This window comes from Glossina fuscipes, unplaced genomic scaffold (assembly GCF_014805625.2).
Source record: "Glossina fuscipes isolate IAEA_lab_2018 unplaced genomic scaffold, Yale_Gfus_2 0, whole genome shotgun sequence".
Taxonomy (NCBI): Eukaryota; Metazoa; Arthropoda; class Insecta; order Diptera; family Glossinidae; genus Glossina; species Glossina fuscipes.
The window spans coordinates 32,308,345-32,323,577 of NW_023998414.1; the positions used below are offsets into that span (position 1 = coordinate 32,308,345).

Consider the following 15,233-nt stretch of genomic DNA (forward strand, 5'->3'; position numbering starts at 1 on the left):
CATCATCATCATCATCATCATCATCATCATCATCATCATCATCATCATCGTTTCCGATACTTACGCCGACAGTGTGAACTGTTGCGTCTTTCTATCAAACCCATGTCCAAACCCATGTAGCAAACAAAATTGCCAGCCAACAAAGTGGATTAGCGTTATCAAGAACTTTTACAAATGGGCTTCATTTGTTAACAAAAAAAAAAAAAATCATACAACTTAATGATATTATGTAAGAAATTGTCATATCAAGTCAAGAACCGATCGTTGTGTCCAATTCGAACATTTGTTTTTCTTCTATTGACAAATAAACCCAGGCAAGTGGGGAGGGTCTTATCCATGACAATGATTTCGTCAAGAAAATAGTTCTCTTTCCTCATATGGCTAACAGTACGTCGGGCTTTTTGGGTTTTGTGGATTTTGAATTCGTAAGACGAATACGATAGCCAGCAAATGATTTGCAGCGAAAGGCTATTCACTTCTAAAATTTTTACATCTTACGTAAAGGGAAACATAATGAAATGTATACCATATCCAGTTTATTAGAAGACATTTCATTCTTCGCCCATTCACGCTGAACTTGTTAAATAAAATTCCATTCTTTATAATTAAATTTCGATTTTCACATTTGACTCATACGAACACTTTTGGTTATCTAATGAAATCAAATCGTAATTATGCAATAGATAGTGTTTTGCAAATTTCTTCTTATAAGACCATTCCATCACGTTACTTAACGTTATCTGATTTCGGTATATTCGTGTCAACTCAATTATGACGCATTGTCAATCTGAGGAAATTTAATTACCGTACATATCACTATTGGAAAACTAATGCTATTAAAGGGTAAGCTTCCATTATAAGGACAAACAATATTCACTAAGTTCAGTGCCGTCTTAGACGTAGAAATCGCGATTGGCTATGGCCTAAGAAAACAAGTTAATTTCCATAATATGTTCTTCGAAAAAAACTATAGTCGAAAATAAAGGCATTTTTCAAAAGATTTTCTCACAGATTTTCTTATGATAACACTCAGCGATTGCTTGCCGAAATCAAACTTCTCGACTAATATACACAAATATACACGAAATCTTTCATAGTAAGAGAGAGCAAGTGAAATAGTTTAGAAGAACCCGTTTTTACTAACTTACTCCATCCAAATATATCGATTATTTAATACATACAGACGAACAAACCTACATTAAATAACATTAATTCAAAATTTGATGTTAATTAAGAATATCGGTGCACTTTATGGGATCTCTGAAGTTTCCTTCTGAGCGTTACAAATCTTTTTAGCAAGATGAATATGCGCCTCATCGTTCGGTGATGGGTATGCAGCAAAAATAATTTTATTAGGTGCTCGCATGAATTTTGATCATTGTTTCATGATGAGTTTGAAATATGACTTTACATCATTTTCTACTACTGTCCGGCAACATGGCGATAACGTGTTGAAAGAGACAGATTGGTTTAGAAGAGATCCGATCATCGACCCAATAAAACCGCGTGAAGCTGTTTTTGATCTTCTGAATTCCATTATTTGTTTATTTGAAGCAATCTGTTGTTGAAGCCCACTAGACATTTTCGGAGGCTTGTGATGATGCTGCTTCATCATATCCCAATTTTGAGATTTCGGATTTAATCGTTTAAAAGTGGCGACACGAATTGCCTGAAAATGCCATTTTTTGGCCACTTTTTGCAAGAGTTATTCACGATACATTGTTGCTGCTCGAAAGGGAAGTTTTGGCACGCCCGGCTTGCACACCAGACATTGCGCCTCCTGATTACTACTTATTCAGATCGGTGTAGCATTGCATGGCTAGCACGCAAATTTGAAAAAGTGCGAAAATGGTTCGGTAGTTGGATTGCTGCCAAACAAACACAAGCTCTTTCGACATGATATCATCATGTTGCCAAAAATATTGTAAAATGTTGTAGAAAATGATGGAAACGATTATGATATATATATATATATATATATATAGTGTATCAATGCCCCGCGGAAAATGCTTTTTCAAAATGAAAAAGTGATCAAAACTTTTGCAAATACCTAATACATTCTACAGGGACGTCCATAACACTAGTCCCTCCAAATGTAGTTGCAAGGTTCTTTCTATAGCTACAGATTGAAGCAATAGATTTCTTAATGTTCCGGTCCGTATATGGCAATTGTATGACCGAAGCCAAATTTTGGAAATATTCTGATTTTGTTTTTTTGTTTTTTTTTTTTTTTTTCTTGACTTTAGTGTGATATAGTGTTGGAACAACTTTAGAATTACTATGGAAATAGGTGTTAGGTAGAATAAAAAAATTTCACTATTACATTCACACATAATTTTGGCCGTAGATGTGTAAAAGTGTAAGATGTTTATATATTTTCATTTCAGATTCGCTAGCATTATGTTGTGATGCGGATCAGATCTCTATCATGCATCAGGGTATGTCTCAAATTGATGGGATTTATTCGCGTTGTCCTACATGCAGTTTAAATATGGCTTTAATCTTTTGTTTGATGAATTGTGCACAAAATCAAAGTTTATTTTTAACACCTTATCTCGGTAATCATAGTACCGAAGGCAGTTATGTGAAAAGCATTGATTATCGTATCGAAGACAAGGCCGCTGAAAAAATTTACAATAGCTGTAAAGGTATTCAGCATTCACAGACGGGCCGACCAGCTATGGATTTAGCTTGCGGTTCATTCAATGCGCGCACCTGCAATCACCGTAAATGGTTTAATTTTATGGGCGACACAACAATTAATAATTATGTTCCATTTCCCATTAATTATTCATTTTTCAATGAATCCTTCGATGACCAATACCTTTCACTATATCCGCTTGATTGCTCACAAGGTTACCAAAAATCTTATGCCTGCGCCTGTATTGATTGTCCTCACTCTTGTCCAATAGCCGATGCACCCATATCGCATATAGATATATTCACTTTTACTGGCCTATATGGTATTCTCGCTCTTATCCTGATTCCCCTAATTGCGAATTTATGTTCCAAAGTTAAAATTCGAGCAAATTTTGCAGGCTTTAGTCGATTGAACGATGTATTCTACAATGGATTCAAGTTTTGGGGCACTTTTTGTGCTCAACATCCAACCCTGATTTTAGCCATATGTTCATGGATAGTTGCAGGACTATGTTATGGTCTGCATTATATGAGTATAATCACAGATCCCGTTGAAATGTGGGCCGGTCCTAACAGTCAAAGTCGCCTAGATAAGGATTATTTTGATTCATATTTTGGACGCTTCTATCGAACAAATCAAATATTTATTAAACCAAAAAACGACGCCACCGTAAGCATGAAGCATACATTTGTTCGCATATAGAAACTAAATAAATTGTTTTTTAATATCTCAGTTCAATCACACTACATCGAAGGGCAACGTAACATTTGGACCTGCTTTTGAAAAAAAATTTCTTACAGAAGCTTTTAAACTACAGGAAGCTATCGAATCATTGGGTATGGACAAGGAAGTCGGTCTAGATAAAGTTTGTTACGCACCACTTATGCATCCAGAAGAGAAAGCTACTTTAAAGGATTGCGCCACTCAATCGCTATACGGATATTTTCAAAATAATATGAGTTTATTCGAACAGGAATATCACGACGCCGATGGAAACGTTATCAACTATCTAAATCATTTAGAGGAGTGCTTGAGGTAAGTAAGACATTGAAAGACATTGTCTATATATGCTCATTATAATCAAAAACGCATAAATATATATATATATATATGAAGGGTTCCAATGCTAGAAAATTGTTTTGGTCCATATGGTGGCCCCATTGAGCCGGCTATTGCAGTTGGTGGTATGCCTATGCTAAACAAAAATAACGCAGAAGAACCAAATTATTTGCTTGCTAACGGTCTAGTGTTTACATTTCTTGGTAAAAATCCTAGTAATGGGGACTTACTAGAGCTTAACATGGAATGGGAAAAGCTATTTATACGTTTTATGAAAAATCATACAAGCGACTTAATTGATGTGGCGTTTTCAGCGGAACGTTCAATACAAGATGCAATTGAAGAATTATCGAATGGAGAAAAGCTTACAATAGTTATTAGCTATATGATGATGCTCTTATATGTAACTATCGCCTTAAGTCGGCTGCATACCAAATTCAAAGATTGTCTACTTGAATCGAAAGTAATGTTGGCCACGGGTGGCATTTGCATTGTACTAGCATCTGTGGTTTGTAGCCTTGGCTTTTGGAGTTATATGAAAATACCTACGACAATGCTGGCCATGGAGGTTATTCCGTTCTTAGTCTTGGCAATTGGCGTTGATAACATTTTTATTATAGTTCACACCTATAATCGTTTAGATCGTCAAAAACACAATAGTTCACATGGAGCGATTGGTGAAACCATGGGTCAAGTGGGACCATCAATATTACAAACAACAGTGTCAGAATGCGCTTGTTTTGGCATCGGCTCGTTATCGGATATGCCGGCAGTGAAAACGTTTGCTATGTACGCTGCCGTTGCCGTACTCGTCGATTTCCTTTTGCAAATCAGCGCATTCCTGGCTATTATGACATTAAACGAACGTCGCCAAGAATCGGGACGTCTTGATCTATTATGTTGTTTCACCGTAGATACTAAATCGAATATGACAACTAGTAACGCGAATGGGTTGCTGGAGAGATTTTTCTCAAAATTTTATTCGCCATTTCTATTATCCAAGTGAGTAGATAAAAAATTATATTCGAATGTTACCGTAAATTTCAATTGCGAACATAATATTATAGAAACGTTAAATTGGTCGTGCTGTTAGCGTTCTTCGTCATTACATGTGTTTCGTTAGCGTTGGCACCGAATCTTGAAATCGGATTAGAGCAGGAGATGTCAATGCCGCAGAGCTCACATTTAGTGAAATATTTTAATTATATGCGTGACTTGCTGTCAATGGGTGCTCCAGTATATTGGGTACTAAGACAAGGACTTGATTACGCAAACCGAAGTCAACAGAATTTAATTTGCAGCGGTGTCAGATGTAATAACAATTCACTGTCGATGCAACTATATGTTCAATCGCGCTATCCTGAAATGTAAGTGTGGACGCAAGCATGAAATATGTTAAAGAAGAGAACAGTTGTAACTGTTAATATTAAAACTTTTTGCATAGAACTCATTTGAGCCGACCTGCCTCATCTTGGCTCGATGACTACATTGACTGGTTGAGCGTAGACGAATGCTGTAAAATAAATATAACAAATCAGAGTTTTTGCCCAAGCAGTAAATTTCCCAATAATGATTATTAAATATATATATATAGCAAGTATATATATGCCATTACAGATTCAAGAGATGAAAATTGCATTCCGTGTCCAAGGCAATTTGAAGAGGATAGATTGCGACCTACATCGGGCACATTCAGAAAATATGTTTCGTATTTTTTAACTGATTTACCCAATGCACAATGCGCTAAGGCGGGTGGAGCTTCTTACGCTGACGTAAGTCTTTGATGGAAATGCATATATATGAATTAATGTTAATGTTTTTTTTTTCAACATAGGCCGTTATTTATACTTTGGATGAAAAGGGAGATAGTACAGTTCTCGATACATACTTTATGGAATATTCAACTGTTGCCACAACGTCTAGAGAGTTTTATTCAACCGTACGAGAAACTCGTCGAATAGCCAATGATATCAATCAGATGTTGCTTGAGAATGGTGTAAATGCCACGATTTTTCCTTATTGCATATTTTTCATTTATTATGAACAGTATTTAACGATATGGCAAGATGCATTATTTTCATTAGCAATGTCTTTATTGGCAATATTCGTAGTGACTTTGTTTATCACTGCGTTCGATTTGATATCGGCTCTCTTAGTCACCGGAATGGTTTTACTCATATTGATTAACATGTGTGGTATGATGTGGATTTGGAATATTGCATTAAATGCCATTTCGTTAGTTAATTTAGTTGTCTGTATGGGTATAGGTGTTGAATTTGTCTCACATATTATAAGAGCGTATAAAAATGCTGATGGCAGCAATCAAGAACGAGCTCAACATTCTTTAGCCTCTATGGGTAGTAGTGTATTCTCTGGGATCACATTAACAAAATTCGCTGGAATTTTAGTCTTGGCTTTTTCGAATTCAAAAGTTTTTCAAATTTTCTATTTTCGTATGTATCTGGGTATTGTCTTAATTGGAGCTGCGCACGGCCTAATTCTATTACCGGTTATCTTAAGCTTTTACGGACCTAGACGTTCTTAATTAATCTAAAAAATCTAAATATAGATAAATACGCATCTCCTTAACAACATATGTGTCTCAAGTGATTATAAAAGGGTTAGCAGAGTTGCAAATTCGAATAATGTGGATCTCTGGCTATTCATTATTTTGCTACAATCCGTATCATTTAGAAGACGGAACATGTCATTGAATAAACTCAATTTTATTTATTTAATAATATTTAAAATACATATATAGGTAAATATTCGAAAATGTATGTGTGTATTATTTGGCGATATTAAAGGGCTAAAGCGCCATTTTGACAGTCCAAAATAAAGTCCAATTATTTAATAAATTTTTTTGGTATGGAAGATATGGAAGCATACCATTAAGTATCAAAAAAATGTACGAAATACTTTTGCAAAATTTCTACATACACACACACACAACTTCTGCAAAAAACTTTTCTTTCGAAAAGCAAGGAAAATTGCTCTCAATTTATCTAGCACTGTAGGCGTATCCTTCAATCGATTTAGCCCATTTTCAATACCAACCGTCGTGCAAGAGCATCGAATCTTGAAATCTATTGTTAAATTTTCGCGGCCAGGAGAATGTTTATAACAGGAAATGCTTAAACCGATTCTAAATTTGATGCTGATCAAGAAAAAATATACTTTTTGGGGTCGCTTCAGAGAACTTCCTTCTAGGCGTTGCAAATATTTGGACTAAATGTGCATACCCCTCGTCCTTCGGTGATGCGTATAAAAATAAATATTTAATGTAAATGTTAATAGCTGGGCAAATACGATTTTTTAAGTGATTGAAAAATATTTTAATAAAAATGTTCAATTTTTACCACACTAGGTATTCTTTATACCCAACATCACCTGTGATACAATGTACATCATGTGCAAGCATGTGCGTACGGTTGCAACACGCAATAAATTTTAAAGATTTACTTTTATTATACCGATCGTTTCACAATCACTTTCTGAATCGATCTAAGCTTGTCTGTCTGTCTGTCCACTTTGTCTTTTTGTGTTCATCCTACATATTGCAATTTGCGAGATATTTCGATGAAATATGATAAATCAATATGCTTAAGCAAAATCAAATGTAGGGCGTTTAGTAGTGCGCCGCGTACCACTATACTGTTTTCACTTAGTCTTTAATAAATAATGTCTAAATTTTACTTAAATAAAAATTTCCTACGTGCTTCTCGTCTTCAGGATGTTATTCTAAATGTGTTGTAAAAAATTCGGATGAGAGGAATGAAAATTATTCGAATAATTTGTCGATTTGAAAAATCGTATTTAAAATGGACGATGGTATGTTATAGAGAGTTCCTAACATACTTTTACTCTTCATTTTCCCATAATCTCTTTTATTCTCTTCTTTCGACGATTTCTTCGCAAAAGAGCATCTTTCGCTGCATCTGTCGAAGACAGAATTACACGTTTTGCATATTACTTGTGGCGAAATGACAGCCGTTAAAGGGCAAGAAAATTAGTGGTTCCATAATCGTAAGACTTCATTCTTGGGAGAAGCTTTTGAAAGCATCCTAACTGCTCTCAATCTCATATCTATTCAACGGTCGTATCAATGAAGCTACACTAGTGAAATGCATTCACATCATATGTTTGTTGAAATAAACTTCCGTGAAAACTGCTTAATTTTGTTGAATGCGAAATTTCTTAAAATGTTGAAAGTAAATAAATAAAGATTTGCGGTATTTTACCTGACGGAGTCATAAAAAGACGACGTCTTATATGGCTCGTGCTTGACGAAAAGATTAACAACAATTCTCGGGAAAAGTAACAGATAAAAGGATTAACAAGAATATCAGAATAATATATGATGAAGGTGAAGGACGGCTTAAAAAAGGTAACGGAAACAGAACATTAATCTAAGGTAAACACACAGTAAAATCGTTGCAGTTGAAAAGAGAACTTGAAGAGAAGTATTGAGGGGTTTTTAAATATATCTTGCAAATAAAATCCACGATATCCTAACATTCACAATCCAGGACTACGAATCTAGTCCTAACAAGAACGACCATTCAATTCCCTACAACACTTCGCCTAGTACGGTTATTCGCGATGTATATTTATGCAAAGATATACTTTTCATGGAAGCCCGCACGTTGGACGATACCCACTCTGTCTGATATCTGTCCCTGTGTGCTTGTGTTCGAGCAGCAATTTTTGAGGTGTTTTGATGAAATTTAGTTCGCTGACGCAAATTTGATCCAAAGACGAACGCTATTGAAAACGATTCGGATTGGTCTGCTTTTTCGGCGACTCCCCATATAACGCCTTATTTTAAAAAGACGCTGAGTAATAGTATTTCGGTATTCTAAGTTGATGTGAAAATTTTGGATCGGCTACGTTAATTGTTTGGATTCGCTCTCATATAACCGTTCATACAAAAACTGAATCTTTATATGGTAGAAAGGTCTAATTTTCAATATTTCATGGTGAAATTAGTTTACAGAAAGTAAATTGACAAAGGAAACAACCTTATCAAGTTTCGGATACTACCGCATATAAGGATTCTCAGGATAATTGGTAATGCTTTACGACGAAAATTTAGTCATGGTAGTAGTTTGACATGAAAATTAAGTGAAGCAAACCCTTTATAAGATTTTTCATGAATAGTAAGCCCTTCAGGTGAAGGTTTAGTATTTAATATCTTAGCAAAAGAGTTAACGGCACGGAATTTGAATTGCATAGGTCAGTTTTTTCGACCCTAACACATATATATGAGGTGACCATGAAAAGCAAGCCCTTATATGGAAAGAAAGTTCACTTTCGAGGTTTTTTGTGACGAAAATGAAAAAATAATAAAAAAAAAAAAAAAAAACATTTGTATGAAGTAAATGAAGTTTGCTAAATTCGGATTACGTTATGCGATGTTTTCGGCACCTCCGGGCTTTCATGAAAAGTATGCCTTTGCATGTAAATAATGCGTAATTTTTGATGTATTATTACCGAAATTATTGAGTAACCTTATTAGGCGAATTGGTGTAGGGTATCTGTTTGTCAATCTTAACCGACTATAATGTTCTTGCTTATTTTGAATTGCATCAAAAAATACAAACTGCCCCTCTTCAGCTTAAAGCTGGACAAAAGTCAAGTGTTGTCAACCAAGAAGGGGTTTGAAAATGATTACAATAATACGTCTGGTCGCAAAGAAGGTACAAATAAAACTAAAATGTCTGAGAGTGAAGAAATGTTATCCCGTTCTGATAAGGAAAAAAACATTAATTTCACAAACATACTGATACACTACAGTCCCAAATACAGCGTTTTTTGACCAAAAATCAATTCTTTACATTTTCATTTACTGCGAACTGATAACCCACACGCCTAAAAACCAAAGCAATTCTTTTATTGTTGTAGTATATAATTTACCGTTATACGACAAATCGTATAGATTAAAATAGTTTGATGCGACTAGCAAAAGGCGCACATTATCTATATAATTATACCAAAGAAACATAAGTTGAATGCTATAAAACATACACCTATCGTTCCAGAAGCCTTTTTATTGACGATTAAAGGCATCGATATCAAAATCAATCGAAATATTGTTTTCTATAAAATTAGTCAAATAATCGGAAATAATGTCATCTTCTTTTAGATATATATATATATATTTTTTCTCAATTCTGCCCAAAGTAAAACATTCTCTTTTGAAATGTATTTTTTGCTATTCCTATCAAATTGTCTTTTCTTTTGCGCACTCTTTTTGGTTAATCTTTTCCGATGGAATGGATGGTGTGAGCCTTTTTCTAAAAACAAAAAAAAACAAAAAAAAAAGAAACCGTTTTAAACAGGTTCATTGCAACTCTGCTTCTGACCTTGCCTTGATCAAGGCTTTTAAGCTAAATCTTAACACAATTATTGTTTCGTGTTACTGCCTTCGAACATCGGCATTCAAATCTTTCACAAAACAAACCTGAGAACAAAATGTTATCCTGCCGGCTGATTTCAATTCTACGGATTATTTCTATGAAAATTTTAATTTCGTCCAACAGAGAAATGTGAATTGAATATCTAAACAATTCCAATGCAACCGCAGGGGTTTTTGGCGTTGCCTTCACTATCTAAACAATTGTATCTTTTCGATGGAAAATTTTAAATACCCCTCTAGACAAAACTCATCATAGTCGAACTGTTTTTAAAACAAGTCCTGGACTCCCTACAAAAGTTTAAAATTTTCAACTCTTACAAATCTTTGTGGAACAGTTTGTCCAGTTTGTTAAAGTAGATTCAGGTAGAATGTCAATAAAAAGAACCCTTTAGTGCGAAATATTAGTTATTAGAAATAATTTCAAGCGTGTCAATGCACACATACCAAAACCATATTGAAACGGCATTTTATCCTACCCGCAAAAAATTATAATGAGTTTAGGAAAACTCAGAGCGGAGATAAATCTCTCTCTGCTTAGGAAAATTAAAGGAAATAGGGAGCTCGCGTCATTGCTACGATTTATACCAGTCGAAATTCACGACCCGTTTAGTTCATCAATGCATAACGATAATCTCACTATAAAACCGTCAGTTTGCGTACCATAATATCAAATTGCTTCTTTGATAGAAATCTGTGGCGGCTCGCCAAATATGTATCAACTCTTAAGGTAGGCAAAGATTTAAACTTTTTGACCAAATTTAGATCTGTAAGCTTATATAGTGTCCTCACAAAGTCAAAGTTGATTTCATGGGTGCGGAGAGGATCCACCACTTAGTTTGCGAAAACATTATTCCGGTCCGCTCCTTTACTTATCAACAATACAGTTCAACCAACATGCTATGAATCGATTATATATTTGCTAACAATGGCTGAGAAAAACGAAGTGAGAAAGTTGTTGTTATGCTCTCTTGTAGGTATACTAAAGCTACTTGTCCTAGTCATGGGCAGTGCTACTCCTGCAATGAAGGGGATTTCTTTCCGGGTAGCTCCTTACCCGTACACAGTCAGGTTACACGCAGTTGAAGATGGTAGAACACATATTTGGCAACAAGCTAATGATTCCTTAACTGTTTCAATTGTAGCACGATTTGATAAAATTGTTGAGAACCTGTCTGCTAAAACCAATCTCTTTCATAATTCTTATGCGACTTTCAACCTAACTTTATGTAAAGTAGCGCTTTCTGCTACCCTGAAGAATTAAAAAGAGCCAAAGCAGAGCGAAGAGCATTTCAATTTATGTACAGAATCATATACGACTGGAAAACTTTACAACAACGCTGTGGAAGAGCTTTTAATTGCTGTCAATCCGGAAGCTTTTCACAATTAATCGAGCAGATCTGTCCCCTAAAAAGCCCTAACCACTTATAATCCTCTCAATAATCTCTCATAGTGCGCCCAAAAGTGGAGTTTATTCTTCCTATAACCTTCTCAAACATATTCAGGAAAAATGCAGACATTTCAAAATAGGTTATTAAGACTGGGCTCACTCCTTCAATTGCAATTCTTACTCTGAGAGCCATTTCTGATCAAATCCACTTTTCGGGAAGAGCACTTCTTCTAACGGCCAGGGCATGGGTTACCATTAAACGCACAAAGCACTTGCTCTTCCACAGAGTCATTCCACTAAATAATGGATTATCGTGCAGCTATACTTATGGCTGCAGAAAGTGTAAATGCATCTTAAACGTTCTGTTGCCAGTATCTACTTCGAAAAGAAATTCCGATAAATCCTGTGTAAGATCACTTTGCCAGGAAAAATTTTATTTAGATTGTTGTCACAATAATATGTTGTTACATAATATACGTCAGTTGTTAATAGTGTTTCTGGTTCCCACGGTAGCGGAACATCGAAAATAGAAGCACTGAGGAATTATCTTCAAGCTTTATTGAACTACGCGTCACTTGGTATGTAGTAAAAATGTCCATTACAAACTGTCGGAAAACTTTTACGTCCTTGACTAAAAAAAAATTTCGTTCAAGCAATGGATCCTTTCCCCACACACCCTATAATATTCAAGTCATCTAAAAAATCTATAAAACGTATGTGGCATTGTCCAATATCAATATTATCGAATGGATCCCCATTTTTCTCATGAACTTTGAGATGATGTTGTTGTACTTATTGTAGATTCCTTGCAAAATTGTCAAGCCCACTTTTAATCGTGGCATGTGAATAAGCGCTAATTTTAGACACTTTTACAAGTGTGTGGTTCCGTCACTGTAACTTAAGCTGTGATAGCGTCGGTTGATCATTGCGAAGCGAACAATGAAATTAATAACAAAATTTCATGCCAATGATGCTCAGATGGTCAGAGGTGCAAGAAAAGATGCTTGAATGATATGAATTTTTCGATTACCTTCTATTTTCAGCGATTCGACATATCTGTCCTTAGCTTGTAGAAAAAGGTGCGGAATAACCGAAGCAACTTTTGTTGGATAAGTTCTAATCCTTGTCTAGGAAATCGATGATTGTGACCACAAAATCACTCTTAGTGAAGAGGGCAAGCCTATCGATAATACATTCACTTTATGGGACCACGTTTCATATCAGCTGCCTACTTTTGATATGAATCACGAAAACATACATGCTGATAAAAGGATTTAATGGGCGAAATCAGGAGAGGCTTGGTATTGAAGGCTTCCCTCAATTAAAAATGCTCTGTAAGAATAATTTTCTTGTGAAACTTTCAGTACATTTTTGGGAGGGTTATTTGTTGTAATCCGCCTAAGTGGCCGAAGGCGAGGAATCTCGACTAGCAACTCAATGGTCGTGGGTTCGAATTTCAAGGACGGTAGAGTTTTTTAATAAAGCCCGATAGACTTACATGCTAGTGCTTTAAGACTTTAGTCGTAGAATTTATTTCTCTAGCGATATTAATAACAACAATAATAATAATAATAATAATATTTGTTGTAGTTATTAAAAGTGAAAAGCAGCGAAAATAACGACAAAGTATCGAATTCGATTTTATTTTTGCAGCGGACGCATCTGGGTAAAGACATAAATCTTAGAAGCTATTCTAAAGCACGGAAAAACTCCAATTTCCACTTTGCCTTATCTTTATACTCTATTTGAATAGAGAAAAAATTGTTCAACTATTTTAATACAATTCACTTTAGCCAAATAAAAAGGTAACCAATTACTGTGACATCCCATGTGGTTAATACTTTTGATATTTTCTTTTTACAATGAAAAACTTTGAATATCGATGGGTTAACACATCACTTCGATCGTTATAGCAAACGGTATTTCTATTCCCCAAAGTTCTTCTCGATTTTACATATATCTGGATGCATTTAATAATATATCATACGGGGGGTGTAGAGTGTATATATATATATATATATATGTATGTATGTATATTCTAAATACATACCCCATGAAACTTTGAAAAATAGAAATGAAAATTTTTTGCGTAGAAAGTCATTTAAATCGATAATAATCGGCTTTTATAGGCATTTATTCAACATAAAATAAGTGTAATACATTTAATATAATGAAAAAATAACGGTTTAATTATTGCATATATAAAAATAGTAAGTAATTTAATCAATTTAAACTTAGCTTTTGAATTTATATAGGACTCAAATTCCGATACAGGATCACTGCCCGCCTTTGTTTAGTAACACTTTTGTCGGTATTTTCTATTTGCTCTGATAATTCTGATAATCGCTGGGTAACGATTTATTTTATCTTCGATGATGTAGAGGACATAAAATACATATGCTATTAATAAATGGTTTTTTTTTTTTTTTTTTTTTTTTTTTTTTTTTTTTTTTTTTTTTTTTAAATCGTTTCGTTGCGTATTCATTTATACCGACGATTATTCATATCTCTGAATATCGTTGATCTCTTTCAATATACAGACCATTTTGCTGGAAAGAGTTGCATAATTTTTTTTCAAACCCAATTAAAAATTAAGTATAGAAGAAACTAAATGTGAAATTATTTATTTATTTTTTATTTATTTATTTTTTTTTTTTTGAAAACTTTCTTTTTAAAAACTACAATTTACATACACATGCACACATAAAACCCATACATTTATTATATTTTTATTATATAAGATAATTATTGTAAAAGAAATCGTACTCCATTGAAAGGAGTCCTTTCGGTAATTGTTTCATTATGAAGTTTTTCACCGTGTATGGTTAGGTAACATCGACGTTTTGGAGCATTGATGTAATTCAATTGTCCGAGAATTGCACTTCTCTTAACATTACACGGCATCCAACCATATACCTGACTTTCTAATCGAGGCATGCCAGAAGGTAAAAATTTATTATATTCTAAACGTTCAAGTAACTTTAAGTAGGAAATGTATTTAATCGGTTTAAGCTGATCACGATTAATATAAAATTTACCAATAGCATTATTAGCTGAAATGAAGTGTAATTGATCAGGGCGATATTAATTGCAAAATTTTCGATAGATTTTTTTTTTTCTTACTCTTCACCGCACAGGGTATAAACGTCTCATGGATATGTATGTATTTGTTTTGTTTATTAATTAATTCCTTTTCAAAAAGATACGGTAACTGATGTCTCGATTCATATTTTTGCCCGTTACCGTTAACCTTACTTTGTTGTTGCTTAGATTTTTCATGATTATTTGCGACAAGGGGTAAACTAGCGCTCATTGCTTATAATACGCTGCTCGCACATGCACCGACTCTATATAACTAAGATTTACGACAATAATGAAAAAGTGATTTACCTGTGTTTCGTGTACTTGTCATATGCTTTCATTCATAATAATAAATACAATATATCAAATAGAGAAACTTTAACTTTAACATTGTTTAGCAATAAAGTTTTATAATCATTTTTTTATTAATAATCTAATTGTGGTTGCGTGCCATTGAACTGGTTGATATTTACAAAAATGCATTTGTCTTTTACAGTCTTTTTTTGTTTTTGTTTTTTTTTTTTTTTTTTTTTTTTTGCTTTTTCTCTTGACTAAGCTGAATGTGTACATGTTTATGTTTAGATTTGTGGATACAACCTTTTTTTTTTTTTGTTTTTTATTATTTATTATTATTATTTTTTTTTTTT

At 34.1% G+C, this 15,233-nt stretch overlaps 2 protein-coding genes across 2 annotated transcripts in view; one reads left to right on the forward strand and one right to left on the reverse strand.

Moving 5' to 3' along the window:
* LOC119637557 (NPC intracellular cholesterol transporter 1 homolog 1b) overlaps window positions 1-6,411 on the forward strand; it is a 24,085-nt gene extending 17,674 nt beyond the window's left edge. The window contains exons 2-8 of the mRNA XM_038033647.1: window positions 2,388-3,310; window positions 3,375-3,676; window positions 3,758-4,702; window positions 4,768-5,067; window positions 5,145-5,254; window positions 5,318-5,472; window positions 5,535-6,411. Coding sequence (XP_037889575.1) covers window positions 2,388-3,310; window positions 3,375-3,676; window positions 3,758-4,702; window positions 4,768-5,067; window positions 5,145-5,254; window positions 5,318-5,472; window positions 5,535-6,245 — 3,446 coding nt within the window. The 3' untranslated portion in view covers window positions 6,246-6,411. The remainder of the gene's footprint in view (window positions 1-2,387; window positions 3,311-3,374; window positions 3,677-3,757; window positions 4,703-4,767; window positions 5,068-5,144; window positions 5,255-5,317; window positions 5,473-5,534) is intronic.
* Window positions 6,412-14,250: 7,839 nt separating this feature from the next.
* LOC119640322 lies at window positions 14,251-15,220 on the reverse strand. Its single transcript, XM_038038262.1, has 2 exons — window positions 14,629-15,220; window positions 14,251-14,558 (listed from the first exon to the last, which is right to left on the reverse strand). Exons 1-2 carry the CDS (start codon window positions 14,816-14,818, stop codon window positions 14,251-14,253), a joined length of 498 nt encoding a protein of 165 aa, XP_037894190.1. The 5' UTR covers window positions 14,819-15,220.
* Window positions 15,221-15,233: the final 13 nt, after the last annotated feature.

Coding starts and splice junctions, on each gene's coding strand:
- LOC119640322 (XM_038038262.1), bottom strand. CDS start 14,818: ATGAGCGCTAGTTTACCCCTTGTCGCAAATAATCATGAAAAATCTAAG. Junction 14,559..14,628: donor TATACCCTGTGCGGTGAAGA/GTAAGAAAAAAA, acceptor ACTTCATTTCAG/CTAATAATGCTATTGGTAAA.